Source organism: Plecotus auritus (genome assembly GCF_963455305.1).
Source record: "Plecotus auritus genome assembly, chromosome: 13".
Lineage (NCBI taxonomy): Eukaryota > Metazoa > Chordata > Mammalia > Chiroptera > Vespertilionidae > Plecotus > Plecotus auritus.
In genome coordinates this window covers 30,268,669-30,286,706 of record NC_137779.1, presented here as the reverse complement: position 1 = coordinate 30,286,706, position 18,038 = coordinate 30,268,669, and the positions used below count along the sequence as shown (strand labels likewise).

General features: G+C 60.9%; 2 protein-coding genes across 5 annotated transcripts in view; one reads left to right on the top strand and one right to left on the bottom strand.

The window, feature by feature from the left end:
- The window catches only part of LOC308238415 (refilin-A-like), an 82,683-nt gene extending 77,004 nt beyond the window's left edge, over positions 1 to 5,679 (bottom strand). Inside the window, exons 1-2 of the mRNA XM_080650248.1 lie at positions 5,540 to 5,679; positions 4,861 to 4,985 (exon numbers count right to left, since the gene is read on the bottom strand). The gene's annotated coding sequence lies outside the window, so the exon portion shown is untranslated. The remainder of the gene's footprint in view (positions 1 to 4,860; positions 4,986 to 5,539) is intronic.
- A 233-nt stretch (positions 5,680 to 5,912) lies between these two features.
- On the top strand, positions 5,913 to 18,021 carry CCDC92 (coiled-coil domain containing 92). Of its 4 annotated transcripts, none has more exons than XM_080650246.1 (4): positions 5,913 to 6,053; positions 15,205 to 15,350; positions 15,798 to 15,839; positions 16,801 to 18,021. In XM_080650246.1, exons 2-4 carry the CDS (start codon positions 15,221 to 15,223, stop codon positions 17,547 to 17,549), a joined length of 921 nt encoding a protein of 306 aa, XP_080506372.1. In that variant the 5' UTR covers positions 5,913 to 6,053; positions 15,205 to 15,220; the 3' UTR covers positions 17,550 to 18,021. The 4 variants fall into 4 exon arrangements, with proteins under 4 accessions (XP_080506372.1, XP_080506370.1, XP_080506371.1 ...); XM_080650244.1 differs by lacking the exon at positions 5,913 to 6,053 and adding an exon at positions 6,082 to 6,384; XM_080650245.1 differs by lacking the exon at positions 5,913 to 6,053 and adding an exon at positions 6,663 to 6,979.
- Positions 18,022 to 18,038: the final 17 nt, after the last annotated feature.

Here is an 18,038-nt window from a genome sequence, read left to right as displayed (position 1 = left end):
TGACACCCTCACCAGGCCCTCCTGGATACCGCAAAAGCCTCCCGTCTCACCTCCCGCTCACCCCGCCCTCTCTAACGTCATCTTCTCCAACGCGAAATGGGCTGTGCTACCCGCTTAACACGGTGCCCGGCCCGGGAAGGCCAGTGTCATTTCCTGACTGATTCATGTGGCTCGGACTCCGGGCGCACCTCCCCCGCCCCTCTCCCCACCGCCCATCGGCTCTAGGTCAGCCAAACCTACCTTCTCTTGGCCGCAACCACGGCCTCCCCTCCGCCCCAGCTCCTCCTACCTCCAGGCCTTCCCACTTCGGTCCCGCTTACCTTCAGGTCGCACCCAGACGCCCCTTTCTCCAGGATGGCCTCCCTGATTTCCGCCCTTCCCCTCAGACGTGGATGTTCTGTGCGCCCAGGGCCCGTACACGTCCTCCAACAGCTCCCTTCGGTGACACACTCGTGGCCTGGGCGCCCACTAAACCACATGCCACTCCCCACTCCCCGGACCCACTGCAGACCCCCAGGAGCACCTGGTCAGTGAACGGGTCCACACCCCTTTACAACCTGCTCAGCCTCCCCGACCGTGCACGCCCTGAGCTCGCTCTATGGAGCCTCTCAGGACCCTGCATGCTCTGCCCGTGGTCCGGCTGGCTGCCCCTCCTCATCCCGAAAGACTGGGAAGTCCCACTCGCTCTGACTGCCTCTCCGTGTCAGAAACGCAGCGAGTGCACAGGAGTCAAACCAGGAAATCCAGGCCCATGTTCAGGCGTCTGCGTTTATTCCACGGGTACAAAATTAGAAGTGGGAACCATTCTTACCCTGCATCTTGTTAGGAAGCAATTTTCCTCCAAATATTGGAAGTAACAAAATTCACTCAAGCTAACTCCAAATACTCCACTGAAAACAAAACCACTTAGCGCGGCAGACTTCAGGCACCGGTTAGAGCCCGCCTTACCGTGGCAGGGCAGGTCTCGTCTTCCCAGGAAAAGTGCACCAGCCTGTTCACCACGCAGCTGGCCTATGTCCTAGGTACAATGCGCTTCCTAACCCCACAGGTTCCACTCTAAGTGTAATACAGAGTCTAGAAAACACCCAAAAAGGGAAACTCTTAAAATCACCCAACAGCCTACCTCCCAATGTACAATTTTAAAGATTTCACCTAATTTCTTCTAGACTGCTCTCCCTAGGTTTTTTGGACAGTTGTCAGGGTTTTTGTTTAAGAGTTTTAATCTTATCATGTATGTAATTTTGTGTCCTGGTTTTTCCACTTAACTCTGTCACAAACATTTCAATGCGTTTTCTACATAAACATTTTAATGGCCCTACATTACCAAGCTGACGAATCATAACTTAATCGTTCTACAAACGCACCCTTAAAAATAATTCTACTGCCCCAGCTGGTTTGGCTCAGTAGATAGAGCATCGGCCTGTGGACTGAAGGGTCCCAGGTTCGATTCCAGTCAGGGCACAGGCCTGGGTTGTGGACTCGATCCCCAGTGTGGGGCGTGCAGGAGGCAGCCGATCAATGATTCTCTCTCATCACTGATGTTTCCATCTCTCTCTCTCTCTCTCTCTCTCTCTCTCCCGCCCTTCCTCTCTGAAATCAGTAAAAACATATTTTTTTAAAAAAATCTGTCTCCCCTATGACTTTCGCTCAGTAGTTACAATGTATCCTTCTCAAATATTTCGGTCCTCTAACTTTTTCTATCTTTATTCAGAACACACACACACACACACACACACACACACACACACAGTTTTCTTTCTTTTTTTGGTATCTTACAAAAAAATTAAACTTGCTTTTTTGGCTTAGTAATGTACCCTACCATCCACCCAGGCCACGCCAATACACACACATCTAGCTCGATTTTTAAAAGCTACTTCGCTCCTCACAATTACTCGGTCCGGTTCTATGCTTAGACATCTCACCCTGGGACCTGGTCTGCCCTTGCAGTCACGACAGCCGTTCCGGTCCTTCCGGGCGCTTGCGTCCCCTTGCGTCGATCACACTTGTCCCCGTAAGACTGGACCTACGTGTGTGTTCTGCGGCGGTGTGAGCGGAGCCTGTTCTATTTTCCACTTCAGTTTCTGCCGGGTTGTCTGGTCTTCATAAAGCTGTGGGTTTTAGGTGTGTATTGTGTACTCCATCATATCCTCAACGTTTCTGGTCTGTTGTTCAGAAACTCTCATTTTTGTAGCCAATAGCACCTACAAAGTATTTCCCTTCTGTTCATTTCAGACCCTCACCGCACTCTTATTTCACGTATTACTGTTTTGACAAAACTTAGAAAACCTGTGTTAAGTAATTTCCCAATTTTAAATTTGATTCGTTATTTTCTTGTTCAGTATAATATGGACCATTAACATTTATGTGTATTTTTTGCATTAAGAATGTGCCTTTTCATTCCACTTTATTTAAAAAAATGAGGACTTTTGAAAAAAGAATAAAATGTCTATTTTGACCTTAGTGTAGTTGGTAGTTTGAATTCAATGTGAACTCCAAGGGAAAGACCAGCTCTCGTCCAGACAGACCTCTGGAAGGGCGGTCTGGTCTCCCCCACTCCCACTCCCCACCCCCACGTTCTGCGTGTAGCAGCTGGAGTGGTTGTTTGAAAATGCAAATCTGATTATGTCATTCCTCTGCTTAAAACCCAACCCTGGCGACGGCTTTCCTCCGGATAAACCATCCTGAACCCACCCTACAAGACCCTGCCTGACCCAGAGGCCCCGCCCGCCTCGCTCTCCCCTGGCCTCCGTAACCACCCACGAGGCATTCTTTCAGGTCCCGGAGTGGGCCAAGCACTTTCCCCCAGGGCCTTCCCACATGCCATTCCCCTGCCCGGAAAATTATGCCCCACTTCACTCCACACTACCGCCTACGCTCCCTTCAGATCTCAGCTGAAATCTTACTTTTGTAAAAGGGGGGGGGGGGGGGGGGACGGCGGTGTAGAAGGGAGGAAGGGTAGATGGATCTTTCCAGAAGGGCAGACGGCTCTTTTCGGGGCCCTCTCTCCACAATCTAAAACTTGGTCCTCTTGTCCCCTCCTGGGGCAGGTGCTACTTAACTGCAGCGCAGACACCAGTTGGGGTCATACGAGCAGTCTGAGTGACTGCATTTCATCGCCATCCCCTCCACCGCAGATCATAAACTCCCAACAGGACAATCACAGCTGATTTCTCTGGCCACACCACAAGCACTCGAGTATGTCTGAATGAAAGAAAAATACTTACAAGACCCTTAACTGCACCTCTTACACCTTAAAAAGATATCCATCTCATCATTCAACCAGTATTTAAATTCCCAAACTCTTTCCCATGCTGCCTACAAATTCAGGAAGAACCGATTTTACCGGATGGAAGTGAGAGCTAACGCGCAGGAAAACGTGCATACGCGTTTATCTCGCTAGGAAATAAGTTTTGTTCCTATTATGAGAGTTTTGTTTGAAGCTGTGTTCAGTTTGCGGATACTTAACTCGTAGCCAACAAATTTATATGCCTTATTTTTATGGCATGTAAAGCACTAGAAAAAATGTGCTTTGTAAAATATCCTTTAAGAAGTCTAAGTATTAACAGCACTTGATAAAAATGAATGATAACAAAATCACAAATTAAAAGGCAAACTTGGTGATCTCTGGTATTCTGTAATACACACAGCTGGTCAAAAGAGAAAACATAAATTATATTGCAAATAAAAAATTCCTTTGGATCGTAAAAGCTAATAAAACCAACATGTATAAACCACGTTCCACTCCACAGAGCACTTTCACATCCTTCATGTCACTGAACTTGGGGAGCACAGAGGGCAGGCGTCACCCCAGGTGAGGAACAGAAAGCTGAGGTTCGGAGAGCTGAGCGTCCTGCCCAAGGTCACACAGGACGGGTCATAGTGAGCTGGGGGGAGGGGGGGTGGAGGGAGGCTGCGTGTGGAGGTCTGTAACCCGAGAGAGAACTTGCCCCCGAACTCTCTGTAATTAGTGCTCCTTCACTCAAACGGCAGGCACTTCCCCAGGAGCCACCGCCCCAAAGGCCGTTCTGGAGCTTAAACCGCCACCATCCAGGAAATGGCTACATAAACCACGGTCACCCAAACTGGGGGACACGAGGCGGCCGTCCTGCGGCTGCGTTAACCCATTCGCCACCTGCTGACACGGAAGGCGGGGCGCCCTAGCCGTGAAAACAAAGGCCATGCAAGCGAGTGCGCACTCGTCCCCGTCTTTTAAAAGATCTAGAAGGACACGCTCCGGTGGTTAACTCCGGGCACGGGCTGGTCGGCAAAGACTTCAGCCATCTCGGTGATGTTGGCGTTTCTACCAAGAAAAACGTATGACTTGACGCCTTTAAAATCACTTTAGAACATGTTACATGAACCTGGGGGCGGGGCAAGGTCACTTTCCTGCTCTTAGAAAGCGCTGCATCTGCACAGGAAGTAGGGGTCCCGGCTAAAGGAGGAGACAAAACGTGGAAACAAAACCGGGTCGGTCCCCTTAAGACAATACGCTGCCCCAATAGCACAAAACGCTCCTTCAGCAACAGCAGCACAAGCAATAGCTTGGGGTTTTGTTTTGTTTTTTCTTTTTAGTTTCTGGCCTCCTTTGTTGCGGTAAGACAGCCAATACGCAAGCGCTCGGCCAGGAGAGCGGGCAGGCCTCCACAAAGGAGCCGAGTTTGAGGGGAGCGAGAGGTGACTTGGCAGAGATGCGGGAAGATGAGCCCAGACTTGGGGGGGGGGTAGGGGGATGCCTGGGAAGTGGACATATTGAGTTAATCAGAAGCAGGGACAGGAAGGAAACCCAAGTCCCGAAAGAGGGGAGGACTCCCCTGGATGCGGGAGTGAGAAGGGAGCTCGCCCGCGCCGCCGCCGCTTTACCTGGGTGAGGATCGGCCCTTGCGGCGGTCAAACAATGGAGGCGTCCAGCGGCGGCCGCGCTCCGCGCCGGGGGCTCCTCATCACCTGCGCCGGATGCTCGTCGGGCTCCGCGGGGCCGCCGGGCTCTGAAAAACCCACAGCACACCCTGCAGCGAGGCCCCGCCGCCCGCCGCCCGCTGCCCGCTGCCCGCCCCGCGCCCCCGGCGCGGCCATGGCCGCCTCTCGGGGGACCCGCCTGGAAAGGCTCCAAGGCGCCGCTCCTCGGGCTTCGGGAGCGGTTCTGCTCCCCCTTCCCTCGGCTGCCACAACAATGGAGCCCGGCTCGGGAGTCCGGCTCCCGCGGGGCCTCGCCCTGCCTGCGCCGCGCACCCGGCCGCCATCTGTGAACCCCGCTCCCCTCAGCCCGGCGATGCGGCCCACGCCGGGCGCGGAGGCCCGAGACCCCGCTGCCCTCCGCGGGGCCTGCCCAGGGGACGCCAGGCCGCCCGGACCTTCCCCCCGGTGCCCAGGGGCCGGCCCGGCGCCGGGCCCACCCCGAGTGGTGGGCTGTTGGCCTTTCTTTACCCCCTCAGCCGCCTGCCCACCCGAGCCCGCGCCCCTGCCCCCCACGGCCGCCCGGCGCCCCGCCCGGGTCCAGAACAGGAAGAAAGAGGCTGCAGCCCTGCCGCCGGGAACTCACTCCGAGTGAGGGGTTGAGGCGCCCGGGCCGCGGGCTCCGCGCACCCACCCGCCCTCTCCTCTGGGGACACCTCACAGGTGCGCCTCCGAGCCGCGCGCGCGCTCCGCACGTCCAGACGCCTCCGGGGGCCAGCGCGCGTGCGCACGCACCAGGCCGGCGGGCCCGAGGGAACGGGCGCCGCACGCATGCGCGCCGCCCGGACGGCGCCCCTGCCCCCCGCGCCTGCTCCCGCCCCGCGCCTGCCCGCGCGCGCCCTCCCCCCAATCCCAGGCGCGTCCTGGGTACCCCTCTGGTCCTCCCCCCGAACCCCGGCCGGCGCGCGCGCTCCCGCTCGCTGCCTCGCTCCTCCCCCCGCCCCGCCCGGCCCGACCCGGCCCGCGTTACCCGGGGCAACCGCAGTGCGGCCGCACCTGAGCTGTGCGCCTGCGTCCCACCGGCCAGACTCCCTCCGCTCGGTGCGGTCCCCCCGCGCCGCCGCGGCTGCGGGACGGGCGCGTCGCCCCCGCCCTGCCCAGTGAGTATCGACCGCCCGCCGCCGCCCCGCCCCGCAGACACAGACCCGCCGCCGCGCCGGCGCCTCGGCCGCCCGCCCCGTCAGCGCGTCCTCCCCCGCCGCCCCGGCCGCTCCCGGCGTGCCCCGCGGCGGCGCTCGGGTGGGAGCCGGCGAGATGCGCTGGGCGGGCGGCGCCCACTGACCTCCCTGGGCGGCCCGGCGGGGCAGGGCCGGAGCCCGGAGCCAGCCCCGCCCGCCGCCCCGCCCATGGGCCGCCGGCCCCCGCCGCCTGCCCCGAGGACCGCGCCGAGGCGGGGAGCCGCCTGAAGGACCGCGCCGGCCGCGCCCGCAGGTGAGGCGGGGCCCGAGGTGTGACCGAGTCCAGCCCCGCTCACCTGGCGGGACCTGCAGGGAGGCTCTGCGGGCGGCTGGGGGGCACCTGTCGGGACAGGAATTCATGGCGATTATTTTTTAAGCCCTCGCTGCAGCGGGAGGGGGTCCCCCGTCCCAGCCCCGGGGTTCGGGGGTGGGGAAGGGTGTCCCCTTGCGGGAACAGCTCGGGCCGTGGGCGGACGAAGTGCGGGGAAGGAGGGCAGAAATGATGCGCGCGCCCCCCGCGCCGGCTGCCCGCAGGTCTTCCAGCCGGTTATGCGGAGGGGGCCTCGCCAGGGCTCCCGTCCAGGCTGCGCACCGTCCGCACCGCCGGGCCGATGGGCTGGGGCGGGGAGGCCAGCCCTGGCGCCGCTCCCGCCGGGCCGGGTGGGACCGTAGGGTAGGGATCCGCATTGCAGGTGCACCCGGGGCGCCCGAGGGCCCGGCCTGCTTTGTCTGCGAGGCCGTGGGGAGGAGGCCGTCTGAATCCACATCGCATTTCAAAGGCGTCTTACCGCCCTGGGGACGTTAGAGACCTTCCCTGCGGGGCCTCGCAGGTCCCGGGAACCCTTTACGTGAGTGCCCTGCCTTCCGGCCTCTCCCGACGCTGCGGGGTCGGGGGGTGGGGGATGGGGGGGGTCTCTCGTTTCCCCGAAATAACACTGATTCCTGAACCGAGCCTCCGCCAGGCTGGGCCGCTGCGCTGCTGGCGCCCCAGGGAGCCCCTCGCTCTGGCTCAGCCGGCTCGGCCTCTGTTGCTCGTTCCCAGCTTTCATAGTTAGCAGGACGGCTGCTCCAGTCGTGAAGGTGCGGCGGCCCGAGAGGAAACGGAGTCACCTCCGTGGGTTCGGTTGTAGTCATCGGTGTTGTGGCTACATTCCAAGCCGCCCGGCTGCAGTGCTTTGTGTTACGTGTTCCCAGAAACCTCCCCGTGAGGGTGGCAAAGCCAGAATTGTCCGGTTTTTAAGACTTTGAAGTTCAAGTTTTATTTATGAGCACTGCTACTGTTTCGGGAAATGCTTTTTCTTTGCAGTCGAGAATCCGTCTGCATTGCCATTGAACTGTAAGGAAAAAGATGTTTACATTTAAAGTGACGTGTTGTGGGGTTTTTGTGGGTTTTTTGTTTTTGTTTTTGTTTTTTTTTTGCCTCCAAAGATGGTTTTGAATTTCTGTCTCTCTTTTGGCTAAATGTTCATCTTATGTGAATTTTTTTTGATGGAAGGTTTTAAGACTTGTGATAGCTACATATGTGCATGTGCGTTTGCATATACATCCACACGTACAATAGTTTTTATTATTCCTGTGCACCATGTTATGATTATTCAGTAAGTTTCGTTTAGTTATATTTTAAACCTAAAGTGCAGAACAGGGATCAGATTTTTACTACAGCACATGTAAATACATCAAGCTCAACAAGCTTCTTAGAAATGAGATATTTTTATTGTTAATTCTTTTTTTTTTCTTTAAAGAAGAAAGACTTCTTTTGCTTACGACAGAAGATCATCCATTTGGGTTCTTAACTCCTCCCCCAGTTGTTTGTTGGTTAAAAATCATTCTGTCTCCACCATTACTTACTCGCTGGAGTGAATTTGCAGCGGTACTGATGCTGCAAGAGGGTCGGTGCTTTGCAGAAGTAGTGGTTTTTATATTACAAAGCCGTTTCTCACGCCGCTGGCAAGAACAGCCGGCCTTTTTTCTCCTGTCTGGAACAAGGTCAGCCCCGAAAGGTCCCTACGCCTAGGGGGGCAGCCAGGTTTACTGATATGATTAACGTCTGCTAACGGGAGTAGCTCCCCAGGGCAGCCCGCCCCTAGGTGCCTCGGTGGGGTGCCGGAGGGTCTGATTCAGACTGACGTCCAGACAGTCAGGTAGACACCAACCCTCACATCTCCGGCTTCAACGCTAAAACAGCCGGAAGGTTCGAGTGGGGAGTGGATGTGTCCCCGCGTGTCCCGGTGTTTGGGATCCGCCGTGAGCAAAGGGATTGCACGGAGTCAGAGCGATTTCTGAGGACGAGAGGGAACGTTGCGGCCTTACAGGAAGACGGGCTTCACTTTGGCATAAAAGCCAAAGCCGCCTCCGAGGGCGCCTGCAGTCCCAGGGGGAAGGGCTGCTCTTTCCCTGCGGAGGTTCCAGCTCGGCCCTTCCCGCTGGGCAGGAATGGCTACCGGAGGCATCGCCCCGCTGCGCTGCGGGAGAGGCCTCGGGGGCGCCTCCGAGTCCCACTGGGGCCGATGGGAGGGCATTGTGGTTCTTTTTCATTTTCTACCTGCCGGCTTCCACCGTCGGGGGCACAGCGCCCTCCTCAGGCACCACCCGCACCCTGGGAAGGTTTCCGTGCGGCAGAGGCCAGCCTGGGGCCCAGAGGACCCTAAGCCCACTTTGCATTTGTAAGGGGCCTTGCCGGTCACAAAGTCTCCCGCAGCAATGTTTTCCTTCAAGAGGCTCTTGTTAACGACACGTGATTTGTATTTCTTCCTGTGGCTTTTGTTTTCTATAATAAACGTCTAATCGGGAGGAAAATTACCCTTTGCTAGGAGTCTTTTAAAAGCCCTCTTAAGAGCGGGATGATGTCAGTCTTTTTGAGAGTCGGCAGGCCGCAGAGGTGAATAGATTGTTTTTCTCAGCTGAAGTTATTTTTTGAAAGACTCCGATTAAGGGCTGGCTCTTGTGCTCGCTCTGCATTTTAGCTCCTGTTTATTTCATCCCTGAAACCCGACCCAGACTGCACTGCAGGGCCCGCCCACCCACAGGAGGTGCGCTGGGCCCTTCGCAGGACGGCTGCCTGGTGCTTGAGTCTGTGCTGGCAGCTGAAGGTAAACCCAAGCCGTGACCCCAGAGCCAGCCGAACAGCCTCATGGGGGACACACACATCAGCCTCCCCACATCCACGGCCAGCAAGAAGACCGCCTGCCTGCAGGACCCCCGCGACCACCCTGCCCATAATGAAAACGAGCCCCGCTCCCCGCTGACCAAGAGCCCCACCAGAGGTACACCGGCCAGAAGGAGCGGACACCCACCTAAGAACGTGGACTTCCCGCGAAGAAGCCGGGCCTCTGAACCAGTATGCCTGCGCTCCCAGCAACGGGTCATCGGGGGCTTATTGCTGGAAGCGTCTCCGTAAAAGTGGGCCCCGGAAGAGCGTGTCACGGACCAAGGATTCTCATTAGCCCCGTGGCGGGAGGTGAGGTCACTCACGAGACAGAAGAGCAGCGGCCGCGCAGGGCAGAGGGTGTACGGCAGAGGCCGGTGGCACCCCGTTCTGTGGGAAACCCCGCGTGTGAAATACGGCGCCCGTCCACTCTGCCCCGTTTCTCCTGCGCTCCTCCCGCAGCCGGCGGGTCGCGTCGGGGGTGCATTGGTCCTTGTCTCGCTGTTTTCCCTTCTTCCTGCCGGGCTCAGGCCTAACGGCTCACGTTCCTGCCATGACGCTGCCACGGCAAGCTCTGAACGCGCCCAGCCCCGCCCGTGTGCTCAGCGGTGAGCGTGGACCCGTGAACCAGAATGGATGGATCGCACAGGCCCCGGTTGTGGGCTCCATCCCCAGTAGGGGGCGTGCAGGAGGCAGCTGATGGATGTTTCTGTCTCCCTCTTCCTCTCCCTCCCTCTCTCTCTCACATCAATAGAAACGTTTTTAAAACACACACACACACACACACACACACACACACACACACACACACGGCACACCTCGCATGCCTTTCGTTTCTTCCATCTCGTCCCTTCCATCTCGTCCGGATCTCAGCGTGCCTCGTTCGCTCTGAGTGACAGACCTTCTTAACCGGATTTGTGGGGAGTTTTTCTCCTCCCCTGGCACCTCGTGTGCGATTCACTGAAGAACGAGAATGGGGGATTCTGGGAGTTCTCTCCCTCGCTGACATCACAAAGCATCAGTGAGGGGGAGAAGCTCCCCTTTATCAGGGGGTCGGGCTGGAGCGTCACCTGGAAAGCGTGCCTGACTCACTCCGCACGGCACAGGGAGCCACGAGAGGAGACGGAAACGGGAGTCGTTCCTGTCGGACGTCGGGCCGCTGGATGGAAGGTCCGAGGGCCCCCCGCCGTAGGTGGACATGCTGACGCCGTCCGAGCACAGTCCCGGGAAATGAGGATCTAGGTAGACGCCTGCACAGAAGGGTCCGTGTCCTTTAAAAGCGCTGGCCGCCAGCTGCCATAGAAATACAGGCCCCGTGGGAGCAGCAGTGGGTGCCCCCGGGTGTGCAGTGACAAGTTGGGTGTCTGGCCGTGGAGACGGGTGTCGGCGGGCTGCTGTTGGCTGTCCGGCATTTCGGAGCTCTCTCTGCCCCCTTCCCCTCCCCCCCTTTCCCCCTCCCCCTCCCAGTTTAAACTCCTGCAGGAACTATGCGGGCCCCTTTGCTGCAAGCACATGGGAGGCGGCGGCTTCTCCCTGCCGCCTGCCTTCTGAATTGAGGTGCTGCCCGCGGGGACGTGGGGCCGGGCAGAGCGCCTCCAAATCGGGCACAGGGAGGAACCCCGTTCTCTGACGCCCATCGTCTCCGACCCCCGGAGGGTCATCCCAGCGCAGCCGTGGGCAAACTACAGCCCGCGGGCCGGATCCGGCTGTTCTGTCCGGTTCTCTTGCTCTCCCCTCCGCTCCTTTACTTTGAATTTATATTAGTTCACACAAACACTCCATCCGTGCTTTTGTTCCGGCCCTCCGGTCCAGTTTAAGAACCCACTGTGGCCCTCGAGTCAAAAAGTTTGCCCACCCCTGTCCCAGCGTGTCCTGTCGGTGCGGTGAAGCCACCCGCCGTGCTGCGGTTGCGTGAGCAAGAAAGGGGCGGGCGGCCGAGCCACAGCCAAAGCGCTCCAGCGAGAAGACGGTTCTTCCCGGAAACCGCAACCCTCAGGCCCGCCCCCTGGATCAAAGCAGCCGGAATGGCTCGTCCGTGCGGCACGCCGTAGAGGTTCTAACGCGGGGGCCGTGGCTCCTCGGCCGGGGAACACCGCGCCTAGTGGCCGGCGGGCCGAGACCGACGCGTGCTGCGCTTCGTCAGGGTGGCGAGGCCGTTAGGCGTGTGGGTCGCTGTGTCTTGGTTCTCAGCCAGGAGACCATGGGCACCTGCAGCGATGCCCGTCAGGTGCCCCCACGGAAGCCCTGCTCGGGCAGGACCTGCCCCCTCGGAGGGAAGTGCCCCCGGCGCCGTGTGCACGCAGAGCGGAGAGACGGCGTTGGCGCGGAGCGGCTTCGTGGACGAGCAGCTTGTGAGGAGCCCACGAGGGGCGTCGCTGTCTAGCTGACATGCTCAGCTCTAGGCCCTGAAGTGAGGCTGCCCGGAGGGGCAGGAGCGGGGAGGGCCGAGCAGAGCCCCGCCCCCACCGGCCACTGGGCCGCCTTGTCTGCCGGGGCCTCGGAGCCTTTCTGAACCAGAAGGGGTGGCGCTGACTCTACTGGTCGGGAGGTGGGGTGCTGGCAGTCCTGCCTCTGGGGGTCTGCCCTGGGGGGTGGGCATCTACCTGTTACGGCACCCAGTTTTCCAGGAGGCCAGGGCACCCCAGAGGTCATGTGCCCCAGACTAGGGGGCCCTGCCTCTGCCCACCTGCGCCCGCACAGCCCCTGAGCGACACCTGGACAGCCTGAAGCAGACCTCCTCCTCCCCCCGGACACGGTCACCGCAGGCTCAGCCCGTCCAGCGCGCAGGCCCCGGTGGCTTTTAAGTGGAAGCCGAGTCGAAGCGCTGAGAGGCTGAGCTGATAGACCGCAGCGCCGCGTCCGCGAAGCCGCCACGCGGGCCTCCTGAGGCTGCGCTTCCCGGCTGGCCGCGTCTCGCGTGTCCCTGTCGCATGGCCAGGCCTCCTCACAGCTGCCGCAGCCCAGCGGGCGGGCGTGCCTTCCGCAGGAAATGGCCGTCGGCTCCAGAGAGCTGTGCCGGGCCTTGCTTTTACGATGGGCAACGCAGAGAAGCTCGGAGCGTGGAATGCGTGCAGGGCGGGCGGTCACATGCGTCCTGGTCATGTCCCGTGTTCTCGGGGTTGCTAAATCGTTGCTTTTGTCAAAGCGGCCTTCCTGCTCGTTCCTGGTCGGTGAACTGTCACGATCCTGCCATCTAGGACTGCCCCGGGACGCGGCATTCAAGCCGATGAGGCGCTTTGCTCGGGGGAGTTAGTGATGGTCTTACTGAGAGAGGGTCATACTGAGAACCCGCTGTGACTCTTTCCTGACTGTAGTGATACAGGCCCCACATTGCAGGGCTTTAGTCACCAAAACAGAATTCTTAAAAAGCAAAAACCACCCACAGTTCACCTGAGAGCAACCTTTTAACCTTTGCTGTGGACCCTTCCAGGTTTTAAAAATGTGCTCATGTGAACACGTGCCCTCCCGCCTCATCGGGCGTGCAGTTCACCACCGTGCCCTGGGGACCGCTGGACACGGAAGCTTCCTGGAGCCACGCCGCCTTCTCAGTGCCACGCCACCGCGGCCCTCAGATACGGCAACTGAGCTCACACGGAGTGCGGAGAAGCCGCAGGCCCTTCCCCTTACGGCGCTGCTTTCCCCGGATGCCGTGAACTCGGAGGAGTAACCCCCACCCCCTGAGAGCGGGCACTAGACTCGGCATTATGGCCTAGTCCCGTGGTCGGCAAACTCATTAGTCAACAGAGCCAAATACCAACAGGACAGCGACGGAAATTTCTTTGGAGAGCCAAATTTTTTAAACTTCAACTTCTTCTAACGCCACTCCTTCAAAATAGACTCGCCCAGGCCGTGGTCTTTTGTGGAAGAGCCACACTCAAGGGGCCAAAGAGCCGCCTGTGGCCTACGAGCCGCAGTTTGCCGACCACGGGGCTAGTTCGCCCGGAGCCGCTGTTCGCTGCCTCTCAAGTGCTGTGGGTGGTTTCAGGGCAAGAGCGCGTTTCGCAGTCGCTTCGGGCACAGCTCCTCCCGGTGGGCGAGGAGGCCAGGCCCGCGGGGGACGCCTCCCCTTGAGCGTGGGGAATGGTTGCTGGTTCACGCCCAGCAGAGGCGGCTCGGAACGCCCTGGGGTCGGCCGAGGCTGTGTATGTGACTGTGACCACTCGTCACAGAAGAACAACTTAGCCGACGCTGACCACGCACTTGCTACCTCCACGCATCACAGGGACCGCCCTGCGCACTTACGCCGTCCTGTGGGCTGGAGATCATGACTTAGGTGACAGGACAGCATTGGGTTTAACCCGAACGCCGCCCAGCACCCCAAGCGCCGCCCAGCACCCCAAGCGCCGCCCCTCCTGCTCCGTCACCCACTGTGTGAGAAATGGCCTTGGCGCCTCCGTTTCTCACCCGACACACAGGTGCTGCAGAGCTGGTGGGAAGGCGTCCTCCACGCCCGACGTTTCCCGAGTCCACACATCTGCTCGGAAACTGTCTCCCCGCTGGGCGTCACCTCTTCTTACGCCCCACCCCCACCCCCACCCCACCCGCCCCGTCCCCAGCCAGCCTTCCCTCGGCGCGGGGCAGCACAGGTTCCCACGGGAAGTCACGGGGTCTGCGTGCCGGATGCTGAGAGCCGGCGGGTCCTGCCGGGCCGGACCTCGCAGGGGCACCGAGGCCCGCAGGCTCTGGCCGTGCGGAGCGTTCACGCACAGGAGCCCCTAATGTGAACGGTCATGTCTTATTCATGACCAGGATCTAAAGCAGCTGCTTCCAGCGCATTCGCAGCCCCCGCGGCTTTGTGGGGAGCGAAAGCATAAGCTGCGGTGGATCGGAACAGACATTTCCCGTCTTCACGGGGGGAGGGCCCTTCCCAGCAAAGCGGCTCTGTTCCTTTCCGTCCAGAAACGTGGCCCAGGGGTTCTCTGAACTTGTCGCTCCGGCCATCCCAAAGCCGGGCCGAGCTCATGTCCCGATGGGGGCGCTGCAGCTTTCTGACTGATCAGCGTCACTCAGCGTGCGGCTCGGGCGGGGGGAGGGCACGCAGTGGGGCCGGGGCTGGGGGCCGGTTTGCCAAGAGCATCCAGACGGGTCAAGGTGTGTGGACACCACATGGGGAGGGTGGCAGGGGCCAAGGGGGAGAGAACAGGGTTGAAGCAGCACCCGGGCCAGGCGGAGGCCCGAGGCAGGGAGGGACGGGCCCAGCAGGCAGGGCCTCTGGGAACGGGACCCGACCCCACGAGCGTCGGGCTGCCACCCGACCAGAGCTGTGTCTGAAGGTGAACACGTGTCATTTCCGTGCGTCCCACGTGCTGTGAGCCGGGCGCCTGTGAGGAGATGAGGCCGCCTGGGGGACAAAGGCCCTTGGGCACTGAAGGCTCGGGGCCCTGGTGCCACCCACAGCCAGCAGACCAGCCCTGGGCCTCTGTGTGCCCCGCACATGAGCCCCCCGCACAGTGCCGCACGCTGGGAGCCCCGAGGGCTTCCCTCTGCCCGGCTCTGCCGCAGGCTCTGCACCCACAGGGTCGCTTTCAGGATGGTCCGCGTCCCGTCCCGCGCGGCCAGGGCGGGCAGGGCATCCTGGGTTGCCGGCAGCTCTGCCCGATGCCTTCCTCCAGTCACAGTCAAGGCCGAGTCGTGGCCTGAGCCGGCGGCTGGTCACTGATGTCGCAGGCGTGCGGGGTGAGGGGGCAGGACTTGGGGACAGACGCCAGGCTCCTGCAGTCACCACGTGGCCCTGAGAGGTCCCTCGGGAAGTTCCCAGGAAGGATGGGCGCTCAGCTCTGAAACCGGGGCTTCCCTCCGAGGCCTCGCTTCGGCCAGGGTTCCTGGGGAGACAGTGGGTGCTCCCCGGACCGGGTTCTCAGGAGGGCCTCTGCTCACGTCTGTGGGAGTCAGGGAGCCGCTGCCTGAGACCCCAGCTGTTCCCCGCAGGTCACCGCGTGTCGGCATGGCGGCCGCAAACCTGGAGAACCAGCTGCACAGCGCGCAGAAGAACCTGCTGTTCCTGCAGCGGGAGCACGCGGGCACGCTCAAGGGCCTGCACGCCGAGATCCGGCGGCTGCAGCAGCGCTGCACAGGTGCCCGCAAAAGGGGGGGTGCGGGGGGGCAGGGAAGCTTCGGGCGGGCTGGCCCGCCAGGCCAGTGAGGGGGTGCTCTCCTCGGATGCGGGTGATCCATCACCGGGAGACCACTCGTGCGCACTCTCCCGCCACGGACTGTGCCCGAGGGGAGCCAGGCAGCCGGTCCCGGGCGCAGCGCAAACCCACAGGTCCAAGTGCAGAGCGTCACGGAGCAGAGCCAGCCTCTGGCAGGATGTGGGTGGTGGGGTGTGTTTCAGGGGAAAGGGGGTTCCCTCTGGACCCTGAGAAGGGCGGTGGCCACTGATAGCTTCTGCCGTTGCCACGCTTGCCCCTAACCCCGCCCCGCCGCGTGGGACTCCCCGGCTGGGGGCCCGGTTCAGAGCGGACCAGGCCTTTGCGGTGTGCTGTGACCACCAGAGCCAACGCCTGTGGTTTCCTTTTCAGATCTAACGTACGAGCTGACCCTCAAGGGTTCGGAACAGACAGGTAAGAACTGCCTCCCGGAGGGTCGATGGCGCCTCTCCCGTGGGGAAGCGTACGAGGCCAGAGCGCTGTGCGGGGACCCCGGTGTTCCCAGGGCCGCGGGCGGGAGGAGTGACGCGTATGTTGGGGCCTCTTCCACGCCGCCCTGGGTTTCCTGATTTCTATAGCGCCATGGTTGGCAAACTGCGGCTTGCGAGCCACATGCGGCTCTTTGGCCCCTGAGTGTGGCTCTTTCACAAAATACCACAGCCTGGGTGAGTCTATTTTGAAGAAGTGGCCTTAGAAGAAGTTTAAGTTTAAAAAACTTGGCTCTTCAAAGAAATTTCAGTCGTTGTCCTGTTGCTATTTGGCTCTGTTGACTAATGAGTTTGCCGACCGCTGCTATAGCGAATACAGGCCCTTCTGTAGTTGACGTGACTTACACCAGGGGGCGGCGGCGCAGGGCAGCCCAGGGCCCAGTGAGGGGGACTGAATACCAGGTAGCCCCAATGTGGTGGAGGTCCTTCCTTAGACTCCAGTCCCAGGAATGCTTCCCCAGCCAGCGCCCTGGGGTCCCTGGAGATAATCGCCAGGTGGCAGCCGGGCAGGAGCCGGGCAGGCCTGCGGGGCCACGAGCCTGCGCCCAGCAGGGGCGGGGACTTAGCAGAGTGTGCTTCTGAGTGCAGACGCCCTTTCTAAGCGGCAGCTTGTGGGCAGTCACACACGAGTGTGCCCAGCTCTGGCCGGAGTGACAGGTCAGTCCGCGAGGCTCGGTGCTGGCTGGGCCCTGAGCCTGCCGTCTGTGTTCCCGTCTCCCGTGTGCGCCTCCAGGAGCCGGCGCTGAGCGGCGGGTGGTCAGCTCGGAGGCTGCTTTTATACCACAAACAGGCAGAGCTGGCATGGCCTCGGCACCCGGCCCGCCCGTGGGTTGGGGGTCCTCAGCCGCCCGTGGCGGGCTCTCACCCGGCTGTGCCTGTGCCTCCAGGGGACGGACGCAGCAGCAGCGAGCTGCAGAGACGCTGCGAGGACCTGGAGGCCCAGCTGAGGGCGAAGGAGCAGGAGCACGAGGAGCTGCTGCGCGAGCTGGAGCAGAGGAACGCGGCCATCGCCGTGCTGGAGACCACCGTCCGGGAGCGCGAGAAGCGGTACCTGGAGGAGCTGAAGCTCAAGAGCCACAAGCTGACGCTGCTGTCGGGGGAGCTGGAGCAGCGCGCGGGCACCATCGCCTACCTGACCTCGCAGCTGCACGCCACCAAGCGGAAGCTGCTCAGCTCCAGCGGGACCTCGGATGGCAGCCCCGGCGGGAGCCCCGTGCTGGCCGGCTACAAGCCCGCGCCCCCCAGGGACAAGCTGCCCGAGACGCCCCGCCGCCGCATGAAGAAGAGCCTCTCGGCCCCCCTGCACCCTGAGTTTGACGAGGTCTACAGGTTTGGGGCCGAGAGCCGCAAACTCCTCCTGCGGGAACCGGTGGATGCCATGCCCGACCCCACCCCGTTCCTGCTGGCCAGGGAGTCGGCCGAGGTCCACCTCGTCAAGGAGAGGCCCCTGGTCATCCCCCCCATCGCTTCCGACCGCAGCTCCGGCGAGAAGCACAAGGTCCACGTGGGCGTGGCCCACCGCATCCACCACGTGGCCCCGCCGCAGGCGCAGCCCGAGGTGGAGACGCTGGCGGTGGACCAGGTGCGCGGGGGCGCGGCCGTCAGGAAGAACTCGGGGACGGACAGAACTGTGTGAGGCTGCCCCGCCCACCGCTGTCCACACTGTGATCACCGCTCCGGACGCCCATCCACGCCGTTTTGTTTAGTTTTCATGCATGCCAAACGCCTCAGACCCGCCACCAGACTGCCCCCCCTGCTGTCTCCTCACACCCACGTGCTCGTGTCCCGCTGCAGCTGCTGCAGCCGCCGCTGTGCCCAAGGCCTGTGCCGCATGGCCTGCTTCCCGCCCACCCCGTGTCCCAGCGCGTGGACAGCGGCCCGCGGGCTGCACGCTGCTCGGTGTCACCTCGGTCAGATAGCCATCCATCCCTCGGAGACCCTAACCTCCCGACAGGCCTTTCCCGGGCCCTGGCGGCGGGTGCGTATGTCACGGGAACTAAATAAGATGACGTTGCTTCTCATCACCACCACCTGAATGTGTGTTCATATTTTTTGTTAGTTTTATCCAAAATGTTCAAGATCCCAACAAACTTTATTTTCTAAACCTGCCTCCTCTCTGTTTTGT

Excerpts from the sequence above, each read along its gene's own strand:
- CCDC92 (XM_080650246.1), top strand. The coding sequence starts at position 15,221 with ATGGCGGCCGCAAACCTGGAGAACCAGCTGCACAGCGCGCAGAAGAAC. Across the intron at positions 15,351-15,797 it reads GCTGCAGCAGCGCTGCACAG|ATCTAACGTACGAGCTGACC; the intron begins GTGCCCGCAAAA and ends TTTCCTTTTCAG. Across the intron at positions 15,840-16,800 it reads CAAGGGTTCGGAACAGACAG|GGGACGGACGCAGCAGCAGC; the intron begins GTAAGAACTGCC and ends CTGTGCCTCCAG.